This window comes from Penaeus vannamei, chromosome 2 (assembly GCF_042767895.1).
Source record: "Penaeus vannamei isolate JL-2024 chromosome 2, ASM4276789v1, whole genome shotgun sequence".
NCBI classification, from domain to species: Eukaryota; Metazoa; Arthropoda; class Malacostraca; order Decapoda; family Penaeidae; genus Penaeus; species Penaeus vannamei.
In genome coordinates, this window is record NC_091550.1 from 19,600,028 (window position 1) to 19,620,027 (window position 20,000).

A 20,000-nucleotide genomic window follows, 5' to 3' on the forward strand; every position below is an offset into this window, starting at 1 on the left:
TGTATATATATATATATATATATATATAATATATATATATATATATATATATATATATATATATATATATATATATATATATATATATATATATATGGAATATGTGATTATATCACGTACAGTATGCCTACTGTAAGGTAACATTCCCAGAAGTACACACATATACGAATGCAAATGCTCATTTTGATGCAGTGTGTAAGATGCACTACCACCTTCAAATCTGCACCATATGTATCCAGCACATATCCAAACATATTTATATTTGTGTATGTGTATGTGACCTTAAAAGATATGCGCTATTAATATAACGTAGTCCCTGTTTGCGTCCGGGCCGACCGTAAACAAGGCTTATTCGAAGTGCGCCGTCACAAATCTCAGTTTAACTTAATTGTCCAGATTATTGCCCGTCGACCGTTAATCAGATGACCGTTAATACATGTATTGTTTTTTGCGTTTTTCTTGAAGCAGTGTATTCCAACCAAACCAAATTGAGTTCTTATACCCCTTAACATAAGATGAAATAATCTAGCTACATAATCTATTACAAGAAATTCGCTGGAATAAAAATTTCCTTGCTACACTAAATGGAAATGGAATATAAGAGAAAACTACACGGACAAAACAACTATTTTATGAACGGTATTTGACAAATGTAGAAAAGGTATGAATGAGAAATATCTTCACAATACAAGAGATGTATTAGACAGGTCTCGAATATATCTTCGTCAGAAATACATGACATGTATTTCTGACGGAGGTATATGCGAAACCGGTCAAATATATCGCTTGTATTGCGATGTTATTTCCATTCATCCTTTTTCTGCTACTGCATTGAGTGGAATCGAATCCTATTCATCCGTCATCATTTCGAGGTAGGCCACACATGACATATCTGTATGGCGTTAGCTTTATGTTTCAATGTACTTGTTACAATGCATTAAACAGTTTGTCAGGGAAATGCAGTTTGGAAAAAAAAAGTTGGCAATGAGAAAAACTCACAAGACTGGCAATCCTGTATTCACAACTAAAGTAAAAATAATAACAATAATAATAATAATAATAATAATTCATGCGTATTATCTTTTTTCACGCCACAATAGACAGCTGAACACCACCTGTATTGGGTAACGCTAACTGTCTGCTGGAGCCCTGTGCTCGCCAACCTTCGCGAACGACTGCCAAAATTTTATAAATCTTCGCTCATGTTTCACCGCAAGTTACCATTATAACCTCCAGGTCGCCATGTTGTCCGGAGACTGTATATATTTAACCCGGTGTTATTTCCAAGAAACTGTACAGCCTACTGACTTACTGAACGAAAACTATACCACAAAAATCTATAAAATGAATACCACTCTTAGAAATATATGTTTCCAATAATCCTATTCCTCCTCAGAGTCGGAAAAAAGGAGGTCAAGCCATAATTACCCACATACTCATTACTGCACACGCGGCTCGTAAAGCGTGTAAAAATCACACACCCAGTTGCGTCACGCTCATATCTACGACTAAATAAGCCATTTCCACAAAATTGCCCACACTCTGCCGGAACACTCGAGTGGAACTGGCGAGTGGTACTTCACTGCCCCTCAAAGGAAATTACTATGGAAATGTACGGTAGAAATAACGAATAACGGTGGAACTGTAGGTGGGACTGTAGGTATGGATTTGATGCCTCCCCGAATTTAAAGGTTAGAGTACCGATTGGAGTCTGTGGTGTGGTGGGCCATTGTGAATTTGCCTGTGATAATGGCCTCCAAACCTCAAGGGCCGTGGCAGTCATAGTAATTCGAATTGTAAACAGAGGGAAGCGTCACCGATGTAAACAGGGAAGAAGTGAGTGCTCTTTGCATATTTTTTTCCTGATATTTCACTGATGATTATGATATCGATGTCAATAATGATGATAACGATACAATAATGATAATAGTGATGATAATAATGATAACAATAATAATGATAATCATGATAGTAATCATATTGATAGTAATAATAGTGATGATAATAGGCATACTAACAACGAACAACAAAACAATATTGATAACAATTACCAACAGTGATAATGATGCTGATCACCATGACAATAATGATAATGGTGATTACTTAAAAGACATCACTTATGTGGATAGTTGTGATGAAATTAGGATAATCACATTAGTAAAAAAAAAAATTATGAAACTATTCATAGTGATACTAATACTGTAAAATGATGTCAAAATCATAAGCATAATACTCAATGTTGATAATGATCATAATAAAAAAGGTATATACCAATAGTTATTTCAACATTACATCCGTTATCCTGTTATAAATCAATGGTTACAAGGTCATTGATAACACGTTTTGATAACGATAACGGTAGTCATAGTGTTATATCATCAACAATGTGAATGAGGAAAGTGATAACAATAATGATAATAGGATAATATTAATAATACTGATAATTGTGATGATGATTATGACAATGATGATAATGAAAATGATGATAAAATAATTGTGATAAGATAACGACAATGATAATGATAAATACAGCTAATTATTTTAATGATAAAGGTAGTATTAGTAATAGCAGCAGCAGTAGTAATGTTAATAATAATAATAGTAACAATAAGTATGATAATATTCACATAACAAAAACAACAATATTCTTAATGATATCGAACGTGATAATATAATCATACTGATATGATAATAATAATAGTAATAAAACTTCTAAGAATAAAATTTTATAAAAGATCTTACATCTGCTCCTCATTCACAATTTTATGATACATAATTCAGAGCAATTCACCAGTGGGCCTTTTAGAGAAGAATGACTGTATTTGTAAACACCACAATCACTAGTAATTTGCAAGTCTCGTATATATTTCGTAAATTCCAAACTGAATATTATGTTGTTTTGGGAGTTTGTTATTGTCACAGCGGAGAGCGGGAAATTAGCAACTCATCATGGTCGTAAAATGGTTAAAATCCAGTGCAATAAAGCGGTTATTGCCCAATCAAAGGGAGTTGTTTTTCCAACCGCAATCATTGCTTAATTGGCCGGTTTCTTTTATTTATTGCTTCCGTCCAAGAAAAAAGGATCATTGAGAGGATTTACTTCTTTGTTTACCTATTTATTTGATAAGGTTCTTCGTCGGATTGCTTGTCAAGAATTTTAGAAAGAAAAGTTACACATCAGATCGCAAAGAAAATTTATGGGTGGTTGACCATGGCGAAAGCGCCGATTTGTTGGGATTTCCTGGCTGTGATTTTTTTTCTGAAGTCCAGAGATGAAAGTGGAATAAAGTTAGCGCCCTCTGATAATGATATAATGATAATAATGATAATGATAACAATAAGTATAAGAGATAGTAATGATTGTGATAACGATGATAATAATAATGATAAATATAATGATAATGAAAATAATGATAGTGATAATGATACTGATCATAATAATGATAATAATCAAGATAGTGATAATGAAAAAGGTGATAGAGACAGTAATAATGGTAATTACAATACCAATAAGTACTATAATGATATTGATAATAATAGTAATAGTAATGGTGACAATAATGATTACCATTCTTATCAGCATTTTTATTATCATTCTTATCATCCTTCCTCCAATTATTATTATCATTATTTAACCAGTGATAAAATACTCAACCCCGTCATCCTACACCCACTATCGCAGTATGAAACGCTATCATATAAGCCCAGTATTTGAACACATATGACGAGGTGTTTCCGATAGAATTATCACTTTCCTCGTATAATCTCGGTTTCCTTTTTTAGTTCCACACTTAAGAGATTTACCTCTTTTTCATAGGTAAGTCTCATATGCGAGTACTTTAACAGGAAGGTTCGATAAATCGTAACAAATGGGTTTTATTTTCATTTTAACAAAACTTCGAGTCTCCTCCACAAAAACCGGTACCTGTATATCTATCTGATACAGTCATCTATCTATCTACCCGGTAGATATGCATGCCTATCTATCTGATAGATACACATGTATCTATCTATCCGGTAGATATGCATGTTCATCTGTCTGACAGATATACATTTATCTATCTGGTAGATAATCTTGTCTATACTGATAGCTATTTATATTTGTGTATATGCTTGTCCGTACATGTGGATTTTCATTAGGTCGGGCCTCGCATGATTTCAACAACCTGGCCAATAAAGTGCTTCCTTAGGCCACGCCCACCTTTGCTTCCGGAGATGAATCACCCTCGGGAGATTGCCCTGGAAATAAAGGAGAGAAATGCGGTTATTTTACTGAATGTGGGATTTTTTGTTTACATATTTTCATCATGATTTTTGTTGTCACTCATAAAAATATAAGAATGCTATAGTGGTAATGATATTGATGATAATAACAATAGCAACAACGATAATAATGATAATGATACCAATAATGATGATAATTATGAGAGCAAAAACAACAACAACCACAACAATAATAAAAATACTAATGACAATGATAATGAAAATAATCATATTCATAATAATGATTATAATAATGATGAAAATGGTTATGATAATAATAAAAATAATGATAATAATAACAATGTAATAATAATGATAACAAAATTATAATATTTATCACAGTTAATATTGTCAATCATCAATATCATTAATATTACTATCATCATCATCATTTCGTTATTGCCATTGTCATTATCATTTCCAGCATCATCATTATCATCATGCTCGTTAGTTTCATTATCGTCGATTTCATTACTTTCAGCTTACTTCAGATATACATTTACCTTTCTTCACAAATCTTTTATCACAATTCCAATTACATAGTAATTTTTTTATTCACTGTCCTTATCTCCCTATGAATTCACGAATGCAATCCCTATATATATATTTTATTTTATGTGCACTATATTTCTAATAACTCAGACATGCCTTTCCAACACCTGCGAACTCACGCAGACTGCAGAACGGCCACCCACCTGACAGCAGAAGCCAGCAGAGCCCCTGAGCCACCTTTAGCTCTCACCTGCTGGATCTCCCTGCTGAGGAGCCGCCAAGAGTCGTCGAAAACTATCTCTTGGCTCTCTGAGAGGCTGTTGGCTAGGTCCTCCTGTGAGCGAGACGGTTTGGTGTTATCAGTGTGAATATTGATAAGGATGGTATTGATGATGATGATACGGATGATGATAATAGATGATGGTAATATTGGTGGTGATGATGCTGATGATGGTAATATTGATGATGATGATACTGATGATGGTAATATTGATGATGATGATGCTGACGATGATAATACTAATGGTGATAATATTGATGATAGTGATACTGATACTAGTAGTAATGATAATAATAATAGTAATAATAACAATAACAACAATAATGATACTGGTAATAATGATATTATTGTTATCATTATCACTAGTATTACTATTACTGGTATTATTATCATTATTATTCTCATTATTATGATTGTGATTAGTGCTATTCTTATCATCATGGTTATCATTATTATTATTATTATTGTTGTCTTTGTTAGTGTTATTTCTTGTTGTTATAATCATTGTTATCACTGCGATCATCTTAATAATTATTTTAAACATTCAATGGTTCTTATAATCAATATTGTTATTACTATGGTCATTATCATTATCATAATCACTATTATCATCGTTATTGTCATTATTATTATTTTCATTTCTATTATTATTGTTATCATCATCAATATTATCATTATCATCACACTTTTTATCGTGATTATAAACCATTATCATCATTACTATGATCATAATCATCATCAATATCATCACTATTTTCATCATGACTATAAAAGCAGAACATTAACCCACTCACAATAGCCGAAGCCGCTAGGAGTCGCAAGCCAGACGTCATAGCATCTGTCACGTGATGATGGCTCAGTCCCTTGCTGCACTGTGTTGCACGCTGCTTGGAATCAACGTCGTCTTTTTCCCGCGTATTGTATGGCCGCTGACTGATGAGTTGCAGGATTCGCCAGTCACTGAAACTCCGTCTTTTCCGACCAGGTGGAAACACGACGATCTGCGCGGAGGGGGGGGGTCTTAGTTTCCATTCATTTTTTTTTTAATTCTTATTTTCTATTTTATTCATTCATTTTTTTCATTTTGATTTTTAATGCATTTGTTATAATTATTGTTGTTATTATCAGTATCATTATCAACGGTAATAATAATAATATTATTATTGTTATTATTATTGTTAGTCAGTATTACCATTATTAGTCATTATTATCATCATTATTACTACTAATATTATTATTATCATTCTATGATCATTATTTTGATTATCGTTATTATCATCATCATAACCATCCATATAATTACTATTATTATTACTATTATTATTATTATCATCATTATCATTACTATTATTATCATTATCATTATTATTATTATTATCATTATCATCATTACCATTGCTATTATCATTATTATTATCATTATTATCATTACTATTATATTATTATTACCATTATTATTATCATTATTATTATTTGAAAGCGGGTGTCACGGGAGATAATTCTCCTTACCTGATTGGCATTCTGCGTGTTGGCATTGGCATCCACGTTGTTGTTGGATATGGCGTTGTTGTCATTCAGATTGTTGTTGTCGTTGTTATTGTTTATGTTATTGTTGACATTCAAGACCAGGGACAGGACGCCGGTGACGAAGCTGAGAAAACTGAAGGCGTTGTGGCCAGATAGGATCCCTCCTGCGGCGACACACTTCCTCTTCGTCTTCTTCCCTGGCATGTACATCACGGGGATATTTCTCGGCTTCCTCTTGCCTCCGTGGAGACTGCTTTCGTCTCTCTCTTTCGTCTGTTCTTCGTTTTCCCGTATTTCTAACGTTCCGTTTGTGTCTGTCCTTCCGCTTATGTTGTGGTCGGTTGATTGAGTTTTTTCTCGGTAAAAGGTACGATTTCGTTCTTGTATTCCGCTGGTATCTTCATCTTTCCCTCGTTTATTTTTTGCATTGTTCATCTTCACTTCACTGCAGAAAATCTTATCACACTGTACTGGCGCAGAGTCTAAATTTGGCCATTTTACATCTCTGGCCTTTCGACTATCATTTTGAACGTTTTTAGGATTCAGGAAACGTTTCTTGTCAAACACTTCACCCATATCTATCGTTGAACGCGTTTCAGTGAGGAATTTCCAGTTATTGAGATGCTGTTGAAGTATGACCTCGAGATCATAAGCAAGGGCGCGATAAGCCACCTCCTTTGCGTCCTCCGGGAGGCTACCTCGAGACGCCCTCACCGAGGCAACCATGGCGGCCAGGAGCACCGCACGAACGCACATCTATCCTTATAATTTGATTCCGCAGGTTAACAACCTATTTTTCCAAGGCTTTGATATATTTTCTCAACAATATTGGCTCTTCAGCTACATACTGCAGGCAATCTCACCACAAGATATAGGTTTAGGCAATAGATACCATAATCAGCTTGCTGTCGATCAGTTGCCACTACGGCTGTTTCGCGGTGATGGCGTGTTCGAGGCTGGCGGGACACTGAGGCGGCCGCGCCTCCCGTCCTCACTGGAGCGCCCGAGCCCCGCACTCGCTCCGCCGCCAGTGTACAGCCCGCACTCCCGAGCGTCGCACCGGACTGCAGCAGGTACGTGCGTTTGTTTAATTTTGTCCTCGGACGAGCGTACGGAAGACATATGGTATAGTGTTACAAAGATATAGTGTTCAAGGATATATTCTTAAATATAACGTTTACCGTTTGTGCTTTGCGAATTATAAGGATACATGATATTACCCAACTGTAAGAGTGCCTGTAATTTCAACAGATACGCCAAGCTGCTCCACATACCATAAAGGAAAGCCTCAGTATTGGGGGAAAAATCCATTATCCGTTTTTCGTAAAGCATGTTATAGAAGATTGATGACTGCTCTAACCCTGCACCGCGGTCTACAGTAACAGAACAACATGTTAGCGCTTTTCTGTGTGCTGTTCCTGACAACACCGGAACTCATCTCAGCCCCAGCATCGCGCTCCCTTCTCGATGAGGTTGCATACAAAACGCTCGCCTTTGAGTTCGAGATGCTGCTGAAGAACCACTTGCGAGACTGGCGGTTCCTGACGGAGACGCCCACGGAAATGGACATGGGCGAATTCTTTTCGAAAAGAGACTTTATGTACCATGCGAGTACCACGCTCCCCAAAAACTTAAAAAACGACACAGTTAACCCCGAGGAGAAAAAGATTGAATTAAGTACTTCTAAAATGAATAATTTTAAGAATAAGAAAGTCGAGCCAACCCAACCCACAGCTCAACCCGAGCAGAAGAAAAAAATTAACATCAATCCTACACAGAGTCATTTTGAGAATAAGAAAATCAAGCCAGCCAAAACAAGCGACCGGATAGCTATTAGTAAACGCGGCCACAGGACACCGAACGCACCGCCAGATCCGATCGCTGTAAACGCAGGGCACAAATTAACACGTAAATCTGACAGCAATCCTACCGAGACACCCGAGAAGAACGCGAGGGCCACAAGGGAGGCTGGAATACCTGTCATCTACATGCCTGGCAAGAAGAAGAAAAGAAAATGTTCTCAGGTCAGCGGTCTCTTGGCGGGGTTCAACACCTTCAATTATCTCACCTTTGTCACAGGTGTCATAACGCTCGTCCTCAACGCTAATAACAACATCAATAACAACAATAATAATAACAACCTGAACAATAATAACGATATTTCGAATAACAACGTCAACGCCAATACCAACACGCAGAATGCTAATCAGGTGAGTGCAATAAGTGTTTTGTCTCTGCAACTTAGTGATAAGTAGATTTCACTAGGAACTTCACTGCAATAAGATGAGTTAAGGAAGAAAATGAAAATCGGGTTTTATATTTTGTACATCACTTGCACCCGAGGGAAGTTGGTAAAGTCTCCGGAAGTGTCACGCCACGTTTCACAACAGGATGATCATATACCACCAAACGATAGATTAGGATTTATTAAAGAGGAATACAGTCTTCTACACTCAATTTATGAAAAGTATATATATTCAATTCACTTACATCATTCCAATACTCTGGAGTGTGCTGTGTGTAGCAACGATAGCGTCAAATGGTAACCCCCGGCCATTCCTTGCACACAGGGGGTAATTTAGAAGCAAAATGAACAGACAGCCTGTCATAGTAAAGAATATCCATTGTAACATTTTTTTTTCTTCCACAGGTCGTTATCTTCCCGCCCGGCAGGAAGCGTCGCTCTATCGCGGACTGGCTCCTGCGGGTGCTGAACCGTCCCCAGGTCGAAGAGGCGAAGTCTACCACCGCGTCCCCCGCTGCGTCCGGGAGCAACTGGGACGGCGCGGCGGAAGTGGCGACGGTGGCGCTGCAGCTGTTCGATTCGTGGGTCCAGGTCGGTTTTTCTTTGCCTGAGATCTCATAACACTAGTGATTTCCTTCCATTTCCTTGAAACTAGTTGCATCATTTTTTAATAGTTCAGTGAACTAATAATAACACGTCAATAGCATTTCTATTGAACTCCAATAACAAATCATTAATGCATCTTACGTCACCCTCACAGGCGAGCTCGGGCGTTAGCGGCGAGTGCGGCTGGGCGGAGTACTGCCTCCTGCTGCATGACCTCGGCCGCAGGAAGGGCATATCGGCGGCGCTTTTCGACCCGGCCAGGTGAGGGGAGAAGGGAGATTGGGGGGGGAGGGGAAAGGGGAGTGGATAGGGGAGGGGAGGAGAAGGGAGGGAAGGGGAGTTGGCAGGGGAGAGGAGGAGAAGGGAGAGTGGGGAGGGCAGGGGAAAGGGGAGTGGGGAGGGGAGGGGAAAAGGGAGTTTGCAGGGGGGGGGAGGAGAAGGGAGAATGGGGAGGGGAGGGGAAAGGGGAGTGGAGAGGGGAGGGAAGGAGAGTTGGCAGGGGAGGGGAGGGGGAGTTGCGAGGGTAGGAGAGAGGAAGGTAGAGGGGATAGGAAGGGAGAAGGGAGGGGGGAAGAGAGAGTAAAGAAGGGAGGGAATGGGAGTGAAAAGAGGAGGGAGGAGGGGTAAGTGGTAAGGTGTGTGTGGAAAACATATTATTTAATTATCTGAAGTATGCAAATAGTCTGACTGCAAACATACATATCACATATATAATGTTTGTAACGTTTACAGATATCTTTCTCCCTATCTCTCTGTACTTATATAAATATACTCAGACACAGACATATAACCAATCAAATAAAAGTGCAAATATAGCCAACTCATCATTCCCCACTTTCCCGAGCCTTCTCAACTGTCGCACTCAGACACACATAGATATATAGATAAGCAGAGAGAACGGCATCTATAAATAATAAATAAATCGCCCTGTACCAGATCCTTATCTACTCCACAGCCCACTCAGACATAAATATAGATATGTAGATAAGCAGAGAGAACAGCATATATATCTCACTCTTCCAGATCCTTCGCAAAGTTCGCGGCACACTAATACACACATAGACATACAGATAATCAGAGAAATAACATATATAACAAATATAGATAATCAAAGAAATAACATAAAAATAAAATAAAAATACAGATAATCAGAGAAAAAGCATAGCAAAGTAACGTATAAATTCCTCGTCTTCCAGATCCTTCTCAGCATTCCTGAGAACAGCATATATAAGCATTAATCGCCCTCTTACAGATCCTTCTCAACTTCTCTGCGCACTCAAGACATATTGAGAAAAAAAAAAACATATTGCCAAGTATCCATTTATTCCCCATCTTTCAGATCCTTATCAACTTCTCAGCCCACTTAGACACACATAGATATATAAATAGGCAAAGAGAACAGCATACGCTTGTAGAGCACTCACACACACATAGATAGGTAGATAAACAGAGAAAACAGCATAGATAAGTAACGTCTAACTTTCTCGTCTTCCAGATCCTTTTCAACGCTCGTGTCGCCTTCGTGGGTCGGCAGTTCCTCGTCTTGCTTCCTCCAGCGGGCGAAGTGTCGTCTGAGATGAATTCTGGTCTCGTTTTCTTCTCATTGTAACTCATCTGTATATTATTCACGTTCACTGTTTTTTCATCGATCGTAAATTATGAATATATTTTAGAATGATTGTATTTGTTTACAATTTCCTTGTTCCTTGTCTACGGCAAATTTTTAATGTTGAAAATATATAATGGTTTTCAAATGTAATGGAAATATTGATATCTGATTATTTCATTTATCAATTATGTGTGAAAAGTATCCTGGGATGAAAAGATAAAACCAATACTACAATCATTTTATATTCATTTTCTTCGGGTAGGTAGCCTATGTTCACCTCAGATCTTTTAAGGGGGAAAGAAAATTCAAATTCCATTTTCTAAAAATATTCATTGCAGCATAAGCACTCCGATACAAAAGATATCAAAATATATCAACATCAATTACATAACAAAGAAGGACAATTTCCTAATAACAAATAAAAACTTAACAACAAATAAAATGAGATGTATTCTTACTTCAAAATAGAAGATAAAAAAGTAAAAAGATCCACACTTCACTTTACGGAATATAAAATAAGCATCATACTTTCACACATGAAGAAAATAACCTAATTAGTACTGTTTAGGCTGAAAGGAACATGTATCAGAAGTATATGTATGCATCTATGCGTGTAAGTGCGTGTGTGTGTTTATCTGTTTTTGATATGTTTGTGTTTGTTTATTTGTCTGTTTGTGTGCGTGTGTGTGTGTGTTACCCTTTTAGACTTAGATTCGGATGCATTTGCCGTCCTCGCCAAGCCGTACTTGCCCTCTTGCCACCATCTCCATTGCCCTGAAACAGTATTGTCTTTATTAATAGAATATGATCAATTAATCAAGTTGGTATTGTCGCTTATCATAATACTGTAGTCTGAATGAAACTATCCCACTGCACTAAACACGTAAGTATAATAAATTTAGTAAACCAATACACACACACACTATATATACATACACACTACACACTACAAACATACTACACACACACACTACAAACACTACATACACACACACACACACTACACACACACACATACTACACACACACACACACATACTACACACACACACACACATACTACACACACACAGACACACATACTACACACACACAGACACACACACACACACACACACACACACACACACACACACACTACACACACACACACTACACACACACACACTACACACTACGCACTACGCACTACACACCACACACACACACTACACACTACACACACACTACATGCTACACGAACTCAACACATCCGACTTAACTGACCTAGGAAAAGCTTTGTGCTCAGCTGTCTTGATCCTTTCCACGAGCGCGTCTTCGGTGTCTCCCACCAGCACCGGTACGGCCTCTTGAGTGACCACGGCGCCGCAGTCCACTTCCTCCTGTTGGTATAAACATTAAGTAATTGATCAGAGAAGAGATCCCTGTCTTCATCCCTGTGATAAAGTTTGAAATGTAGGAAGAAATTACGGCTATACTTTCCTTGATATAGATACAGTTGATATAGTTATCAAGCAACCAGTCCCTTCTGCAATATAGCTCCTCCAAAATATAATGAGATGCAAAAAGCTTGATATAGAGCATATTCGTGTTTTATTATCATCATTATTATTATTATCATTATCGTTATCATTATAGTTATCGTTAACGTTATCATTATTATCATTATTCAATATTAATATTAATATTAATATTAATATTATTAATAATAATAATAATAATATTATTATTCCTTTCGATGTTACAGTCGCGATGTCCTGAAACACTTACAGAGACGAAATGCACAGTGCAGCCCGTGAGCGTCACCCCGGCCTCAAGCGCCTGTCTCTGGGCGTGCATCCCCTTGAAAGACGGCAGGAGTGACGGGTGGATGTTGAGGAGACGCCCCCGCCACCGCCTCACGAACTCGCCTGTCAGAATGCGCATGAATCCGGCGAGGCAGATGAGCTCTATGCCTGCCTCCTCCAGCGCCTTCGTCAGAGCAGCGTCGAATTCTTGTCGGGATTTGTAGTTCTTGTGGGGAATCACCTGGGGTGAATGAGAGTGAATGAGTGACCGAGTGAATGAGTGAATGAGTGAATGAGTGAATGAGAGAGAGAGAGAGAGAGAGAGAGAGAGAGAGAGAGAGAGAGAGAGAGAGAGAGAGAGAGAGAGAGAGAGAGAGAGAGAGAGAGAGAGAGAGAGAGAGAAAGAAAGAAAGAAAGGGAGAAAGAAAGAGAGAGAGAAAGAGAGAAAGAAAGAGAGAAAGAGAGAGAGAAAGAGGAGAAGATGGAGAAGGAGGAGTAGATGGAGAAGGAGGAGTAGATGGAGAAGAAAGAGAAGGAGGAGAAGAAAGAGAAGGAGGAGAAAAAAGAAAAGGAGAAAGAATAAGAGAGAGAGAGAGAGAGAGAGAGGGAGAGAAAAGAAAGGAGAGAGAGAGAGAGAGAAAGAGAGAGAAAGAGAGAGAGAGAGAGAGAGACGAGCGTTGAATTATGTTTCTACCTGGTCTCGCATGTCCGCAGAAGAAAAAGATAGCGATCGATATATTTCAAACATTAAATAATCTTACCTTCGTTGCTACACCAGCATCCTGAGCTCGCTGTAGCCCTTTCACGCCCGCTACGTTGCTTATTACGAGCACGATCTGGGCTGAGCTAAGGCCGGAGCGAGTGTGATCCAACAGAGCCTACAAATATCAAAAACATATTCAAGAGCACATTCCTATAAAATAGTTTACGAAAATCTTGCTGTAAACATACACCAAAGGCATAGAAATAATACAAGAATCGATTTCCAACAGATGTAACCCTCCCCCCTTAAACATACACAAAACAACAACAGAATGCGTAGGAAAACACGTTCATACCGGAGACAATGAAACTCATTGTTGGCATTGTCGTACGTTTTCCAACCCTTTATTCCCAACCGTCTGATACCATCACATTTTCACACCAGCAAGGATTGAATACCTGTAAGTTGGTCCCTGAGCCGGAGATGAGGACCCCCACTCTCCGTCGAGGCGCTGTGAGTGAGGGGCATTTGGCGAGCAGGGAAGACGCCCCTTCGCGCAGCACGTCCTCGAGGCCCTCCAGAACCACGCGCGAGGATCCTGAGGGTTGTTGGAGGATATACTCCGTAAGTGATGTGAGGATGAGTGATGAAGGAACATTTCGACCCCAAGTGGTGAAGTAAGTGGAAAGGGAAGGGAGATCGTGTATATATTGTGACAAAAGGTCAGATAGGAGACAAAATCGAGGACTAACGGGGCATATACAAGAAAAAATGGGAGACAGTGACAGGGTATGATGTAATGGCGATAATAGTGTGGAGATTAGAACTTAAGTAACAAAAGACTTTAATCCCTATAAACAAATTCAAATGTCCCTGAAAGAAAGGTTCAAATCGAAAAGAAATGCCGATATTTTACGTGACCTTTACTCTACCTTGCGTATGTGGCCTTAGTGCTCCGACGACCTGTCCTTCGGGTAAAAGCTTCATCACTGCGTCCAGGTCAGGCGGCGCCACCACCAACACCATACCCAGGCCACAGTTGAATGTTCGGGCCATTTCGCTCGGACTTACACCTGAACATAATCCAAATCCAATTAATATCGACTGGAACAGACATCTAATTTTAAAAGAGCATTCAGTCTTATAGAAGATTGTAACCGATAATTCACATTCCCTCCATAAGTTTTTACCTGATTTTTATCAACCTGCAAGAATTACCTGAAGTTCTACGACCCTCAATTCAATGACATTTGATGTAAGTCGATCGTCTACAACTCAGTTTTCTAGATGCTTTTACTATTTGTAGACTTTGGAATAAATTGCCTTCGGAGATTGTAACTTCTCTTCTTGATAAGTTTAAAAGATCAGCTAACACGTTTTTCTTACGTAAGCAGCTGACTTTCTATTCTTTCAATCTTTCTTAGCTGTATCTTGACCTGCACTGACACCTTTGGTGGTATAAATCTCGATTTTTCAGTGTGACTTTATATAGCTTACTATACTACTACTACTACTACTACTAAAAATAATAATAAAGACTCTGAAGTATCATTAGATTTTTTCACAATCATTTCAGAACTGCAAAATCAAAGAAATCGCATTCTAACCATGAGCCGCGAGCCACTGAAACACGGGTTGTACGGTCCAGCGGCGGGCGTGCAATGTGGCCCCGAGGCGCTCCGGCAGAACCCGCGGCAAGTTCTCCGTGAGGCCTCCGCCCGTGATATGAGCCGCCGCCTTCACCCGGCCGCTTCGCAAGGCTGCCACGAGCATTTTTGGGTAGATTCTGGTGGGTTTGAGGAGCTCCGAACCTGTCAAGGAGTATAAAGGAAGTCACAACATGCAATAAGAGAAATTAGGCCATGCATTTAGGACTGTTCGTTTGGTATGGACAAATCAATATTGCTTGATGAGCACGGGCACACAAACCCACAATTACATCGACAGAGACTTGATAAGTGTTTTCCAACATCGGTATTTAATGGGATTATGAGTCGAAAGTTCATCACTGACTTACCTAGACTACTAGACGGACAGAAAGGCGCTGGATCCGAATAGGACAAGTTGCCAGCCTCGACTATCCGCCTGACGAGACTGAAGCCGTTGCTATGGAGACCAGAGGACGCCAGACCGACGAGGACATCGCCGTCGGAAATGTCGCTCATTCGGGGCAAAAGGTTCTCCCTCTCGACTGCACCGACAGTGAAACCGGCGAGGTCGTACTCGCCGGGGGAATAAAGGCCGGGCATCTCTGCTGTCTCGCCTCCTGCAGAGAGGATTGGCATAAGGAGTTGGCAAATCACATCGCCTTCAGAGATCTGAGTGGCTCATTCCTTAAATTTGATACAATTGCTGTAACTACGAAAGCATATCATTAGAAGGGAACTTCCATCAAAGGCAAGGAGAAATGCTTAACACTAGCAACTGAGAATAGACAATGATAAATATCTAGTACACTCCTATGGCATACATCTTCCTACATACCTATGAGAGCGCAGCCAGCAAGAGAACAGCCATCGGCCACGCCCTTCACCACACTAGCTGCCACGCCCACCTCCAGCTTCCCGGTGGCGAAGTAGTCAAGGTAGAAGAGCGGCTCCGCGCCGTGAACGAGGACGTCATTCACGCACATGGCCACCAGGTCCTGCCCCACCGTGTCGTGGATGCCGGCTGCTTGTGCTACCTGGACGGCATGTATTTCAATCTTTAAAACTGCTTAAACACTGATGCTACTTATATATTTCAACCACTATACTTAATGAATTAACGTAAGCAAAATTTACTCATGTACCCGTTACATAATATATGCCATTCAATTTGTCAAACCTCATGATTTTGCTATTTCAAACCCTAACGCGATATCAGTTCTGACCTTGAGCTTAGTGCCCACGCCGTCAGTGCCGGACACAAGCAGCGGGTCCTTGTAGCCGGCCGCCTTCACATCGAAGAGGCCGCCGAAGGACCCCAGGCCGCCCACCACGCCCGAGCGAGAGGTTGCGGCGGCGACATCCTTGATGGCGGCGACAAGGGCGTCCCCTGCCTCGATGTCCACGCCGCTGTCCTTATAGGTCACGCCACCTTGGTATACAGCGTGTCTGCAGCAGGATAGTTGTCATAAATGTCCACAGAGAGGACTAATCAATTCTGTATGTGGGACATTTTTTAAAGTACTTAGCCATCTTCAATGATTTTAGACAGAACCAAGAGCTTACACTAAATCTAGTTCGTGTTAACTACCAATGAGACGCTAAATTGAAACAAAACAAAAAGAGGACTAACCAGATCCCTCCCAACCTGCTTTTATACGGAATAAAAATGGTTTAAAAAGAAAACTGATGGCCCAGTAGAACCATAACTTTATATACATGTTTATTAATGTCCCCGTCGTATATAATGAAACATATAATAGAATGCAGTCTCAGACAGTATGGATTCAAGGGATAAGAAATATATGGTTTGGATTTCAAAATGAAAACACAAGTCAGACATCACAAACGTATATTATGAGAATAACAAATCGGTCACTCAGCTGACCTAGTTATAGCCTTCGCGGCGATGTCTCTCCTGTAGAAAACTCCGTCGAAATGAACTTTGGCGGCGGCGGCAGTGGCTTTTGCTGCGGCTGCGGCGAGGCTGCGGTCGGTGACGGTGACGGCGAGGACTCGGCCGCCGGAGGTGACGAGGGCGTCGCCGTCGAGCTTCGTTCCGGCGTGGTAGACCCGGACGGAGGCGTCGTTCTTCGTCACGTCGTCGGCACCTGCAGGAGCGCAAGCATATAAGACAGAAGAGAATTGTTTTAAAAGACATCTGAAGGCTTGAATAAATAAATGAAAATCTTTACGAGATCTCTTGTTCACAAAGCACCTGCAGTAGCTTAAACATATGATATCTCGCTTAAAAGGTTCATGCCACGCAACAAAGAATTCTTAAATAAAACATCAGAGTCCCCACTACGTATAAGCAATCAGCCAAGAAGAAAGCAAACCCAATATTCTTGCCCAGGAGTAATTTTACCAACCTGTAATGACTTTTCCCTTTGGATATGAGCCCGGGTAACCGCCGCTCACCAGACAGACAGCGATACAGCTCATCTCCGTGTCAAATTTCACTTCCACGTTCCCTAGCCGACCGTCGACGCATCCCTGTAGTAAGGAATATTGCTTATAAATGGGTTGTTTTTTACATATAATCAATAGCGTTAAAGACACACGTGTATGTGTGTATGATACGTACCCCACGGGCGAGTTACGAGAAACCGTATATAAACATATGGACTCCCTCCTGCACTATCCTTCGCCATCTCTCTACAAATTTCGCGTTTCGAAATCACTAAATATTCACAAACATAACAAAAACATCCTAAATAAAAAAGCAAAACTTCCAGGTAACAAAGCAAATATACTTACCATGACGACATCGTAGAGGTCAGAACGCAGAAGAGGGAGGATGACCTGAGTTTCCGGGTCACCGAAGCGGCAGTTGAACTCGAGGACCTTTGGGCCTGATGACGTCATCATCAATCCGGCGTAGAGGACTCCTGTCGAGTGCATTTACACGATTTTAATATCCTAACGTTACTTCTTGAGGCCCTAAAATATTAACCCACTCCTTAAAAACAACAACGGAATAATAATAACAACAGCAGCAATAATAAAAAATAATGATAACACTAATAATAACAATGATAACAATGATAATGATAACAATAATAATAATAACAATCATAGTAATAACAATAATAATAATGATAACAATAATAATAACAATAATAATAATTATAACAATAATAATAACAATAACATTAATATATGACAATTACAATAACGCTAATAAAAATAATAACCAGAACAATAATAATAATAAACATGACAGCCAAAGCATCGCCCTACCCACGAACGGGATTCCCTCCTTCCGCAGCCCGTCCACCGTCCTCTGGAGAACCGTTTCCCTGATGGTGTCCAACTGCTGCTGCGTGACCAAAGGGCAAGGGCAATAGGCACCCATCCCGCCCGTGTTGGGGCCCTCGTCGCCCTCCTTCAGGCGCTTGTGATCCTGTGCGGGCGGCATGACGGAGATGCTGGTTCCGTCCGTGAAACACAGGACCTGGAGACAGAAATGAAGGCGGGAAATGCAAGATAGTGATTAATTCTGAACGTGAGTAACTTTTGCAATTTTCTGTTTCCTTTTGTCTTTAAAGAGTTGTTGTGGTAAAATGTAAGAACTTAAAATAGGATCCTAAATACATTCGAAAATCTAAATAACTTAAAAACAACACAACGACCTGTCACTAAAGCAACTGGGAGCCAAATATTCGAAGCAATAACAAAAGGACTTGAAGCAACTCACCGACACTTCCTCGCCCTCCAAGAGTTCCTCCACCACCAGCGTGTCACCAGCGACGCCGAAACTGCTGCTCACGGTGTCCACGGCTTCCAGGGCTTCTGCGACGGAGGTGGTCACTACCACGCCCTTCCCTGCCGCCAGTCCAGACGCCTTGACCACGTAGCCACACCAGGACTCGCTGCAAGGGAAAATACACAACATTATGAGTTACCACTCTTGCTTTTGGGAAAACAACAATGGTAATAACAAAAAAGACAAATTAAATCATTTGCATTATGGAACCACAAATACACTTAATCATCTCACGTTCTACTCTTAAGGTACCTCTTTATGAACTCTTTGGCGTCGGCAGGTGACGCGAAAGTACGGTAGCGAGCCGTCGGGACGTTGTGTCTCTGCATGAAGTCCTTCGCCCACGCTTTGCTCGACTCGATCTGCGCGGCGCCCTTGCTTGGACCGAACACCTGCTCATTTCGGAAACATTGCATTCGCTCAATTTTATGTGTATGGGATTTATTACTCTAACACATGGAAATGATCAGTGATGCATACGACAATTAGCACGTATGGTTACTTCAGGATCCGAGTGAACTACTAACCCTATTTTTTTCTGAATGAATAAATCCCTGGCAAATTAAATCCCTAGCAGAATGTTTCCCCGGCCACTGACCTTGATTCCTGCATCGTTGAGGGAATCTGCCAAGCCGTCTGCCAGAGGATCTTCAGGCCCCACGACAACCACGGACACACCTCGCTCCCGGCACGTCGCCACGACACTCTAGGGAAGAACATATTGTATGCAACAGGAATAACGAAGGGAAGGACAAGAAAACACAAGAATATGCCGAAGGCCTTTTCGCTATTGGTTCATCAGGGCAAACTGGGATCCGCAACATAGGTCATAAGGGTACGTGAACAAACAAGGAACACACACGCCTCACATCTCACATGAAGTTGTGTAAGTATTTTTCAAGCATTTTGTTATTAAATCCTCTTTTTATTCGTGTATTAAATTCGAAATCCTGCATTGCAATCTTTTCATAATTAGTATATTATTTGCATTATCCTAAGTAAAACAGTTTGTTTAGCCATGGTGGACGGGGGGGGGGGTGTATGTAACAGTACAAGGTAATAAAGTGTACATT

General features: G+C 40.2%; 3 protein-coding genes across 4 annotated transcripts in view; 1 reads left to right on the top strand and 2 right to left on the bottom strand.

Moving 5' to 3' along the window:
- Positions 1 to 3,858: 3,858 nt before the first annotated feature.
- On the bottom strand, positions 3,859 to 7,318 carry LOC113827933 (uncharacterized). 2 transcript variants are annotated; one of them, XM_070130924.1, is made up of 4 exons: positions 6,545 to 7,318; positions 5,830 to 6,036; positions 5,006 to 5,089; positions 3,859 to 4,239 (listed from the first exon to the last, which is right to left on the bottom strand). In XM_070130924.1, the coding sequence occupies exons 1-4, from the start codon at positions 7,316 to 7,318 to the stop codon at positions 4,159 to 4,161; spliced, it is 1,146 nt and encodes a 381-aa protein (XP_069987025.1). In that variant the 3' UTR covers positions 3,859 to 4,158. The 2 variants fall into 2 exon arrangements, with proteins under 2 accessions (XP_069987025.1, XP_027236684.2); XM_027380883.2 differs by having other exon boundaries at positions 4,959 to 5,089.
- A 178-nt stretch (positions 7,319 to 7,496) lies between these two features.
- LOC113827931 (putative mediator of RNA polymerase II transcription subunit 26) lies at positions 7,497 to 11,092 on the top strand. The gene is made up of 5 exons (XM_027380882.2): positions 7,497 to 7,635; positions 7,814 to 8,772; positions 9,213 to 9,398; positions 9,568 to 9,674; positions 10,909 to 11,092. Exons 2-5 carry the CDS (start codon positions 7,954 to 7,956, stop codon positions 10,991 to 10,993), a joined length of 1,197 nt encoding a protein of 398 aa, XP_027236683.2. The 5' UTR covers positions 7,497 to 7,635; positions 7,814 to 7,953; the 3' UTR covers positions 10,994 to 11,092.
- Positions 11,093 to 11,332: 240 nt separating this feature from the next.
- Positions 11,333 to 20,000, bottom strand: part of Gart (trifunctional purine biosynthetic protein adenosine-3 Gart) — a 10,313-nt gene continuing 1,645 nt past the window's right edge. Inside the window, exons 3-19 of the mRNA XM_027380863.2 lie at positions 19,526 to 19,633; positions 19,180 to 19,319; positions 18,859 to 19,033; positions 18,402 to 18,615; positions 17,919 to 18,049; positions 17,531 to 17,654; positions 17,047 to 17,269; positions 16,385 to 16,607; positions 15,997 to 16,195; positions 15,530 to 15,778; positions 15,120 to 15,323; positions 14,445 to 14,585; positions 13,971 to 14,110; positions 13,571 to 13,687; positions 12,793 to 13,050; positions 12,289 to 12,404; positions 11,333 to 11,796 (exon numbers count right to left, since the gene is read on the bottom strand). Of these exons, the coding sequence (XP_027236664.2) occupies positions 11,730 to 11,796; positions 12,289 to 12,404; positions 12,793 to 13,050; positions 13,571 to 13,687; positions 13,971 to 14,110; positions 14,445 to 14,585; positions 15,120 to 15,323; positions 15,530 to 15,778; positions 15,997 to 16,195; positions 16,385 to 16,607; positions 17,047 to 17,269; positions 17,531 to 17,654; positions 17,919 to 18,049; positions 18,402 to 18,615; positions 18,859 to 19,033; positions 19,180 to 19,319; positions 19,526 to 19,633 (2,829 nt within the window). The 3' untranslated portion in view covers positions 11,333 to 11,729. The remainder of the gene's footprint in view (positions 11,797 to 12,288; positions 12,405 to 12,792; positions 13,051 to 13,570; positions 13,688 to 13,970; positions 14,111 to 14,444; positions 14,586 to 15,119; positions 15,324 to 15,529; positions 15,779 to 15,996; positions 16,196 to 16,384; positions 16,608 to 17,046; positions 17,270 to 17,530; positions 17,655 to 17,918; positions 18,050 to 18,401; positions 18,616 to 18,858; positions 19,034 to 19,179; positions 19,320 to 19,525; positions 19,634 to 20,000) is intronic.

Bases quoted from the DNA above. Each gene is read 5' to 3' on its own strand.
- LOC113827933 (XM_070130924.1), bottom strand. From the start codon at position 7,318: ATGTGCGTTCGTGCGGTGCTCCTGGCCGCCATGGTTGCCTCGGTGAGG. The intron at 6,037-6,544 runs GTAAGGAGAATT...CCCTCCGCGCAG, and splicing joins ACACGCAGAATGCCAATCAG to ATCGTCGTGTTTCCACCTGG. The intron at 5,090-5,829 runs GTGAGTGGGTTA...TCTCGCTCACAG, and splicing joins TCCTAGCGGCTTCGGCTATT to GAGGACCTAGCCAACAGCCT.
- LOC113827931 (XM_027380882.2), top strand. From the start codon at position 7,954: ATGTTAGCGCTTTTCTGTGTGCTGTTCCTGACAACACCGGAACTCATC. The intron at 8,773-9,212 runs GTGAGTGCAATA...TTTCTTCCACAG, and splicing joins ACACGCAGAATGCTAATCAG to GTCGTTATCTTCCCGCCCGG. The intron at 9,399-9,567 runs GTCGGTTTTTCT...TCACCCTCACAG, and splicing joins TGTTCGATTCGTGGGTCCAG to GCGAGCTCGGGCGTTAGCGG.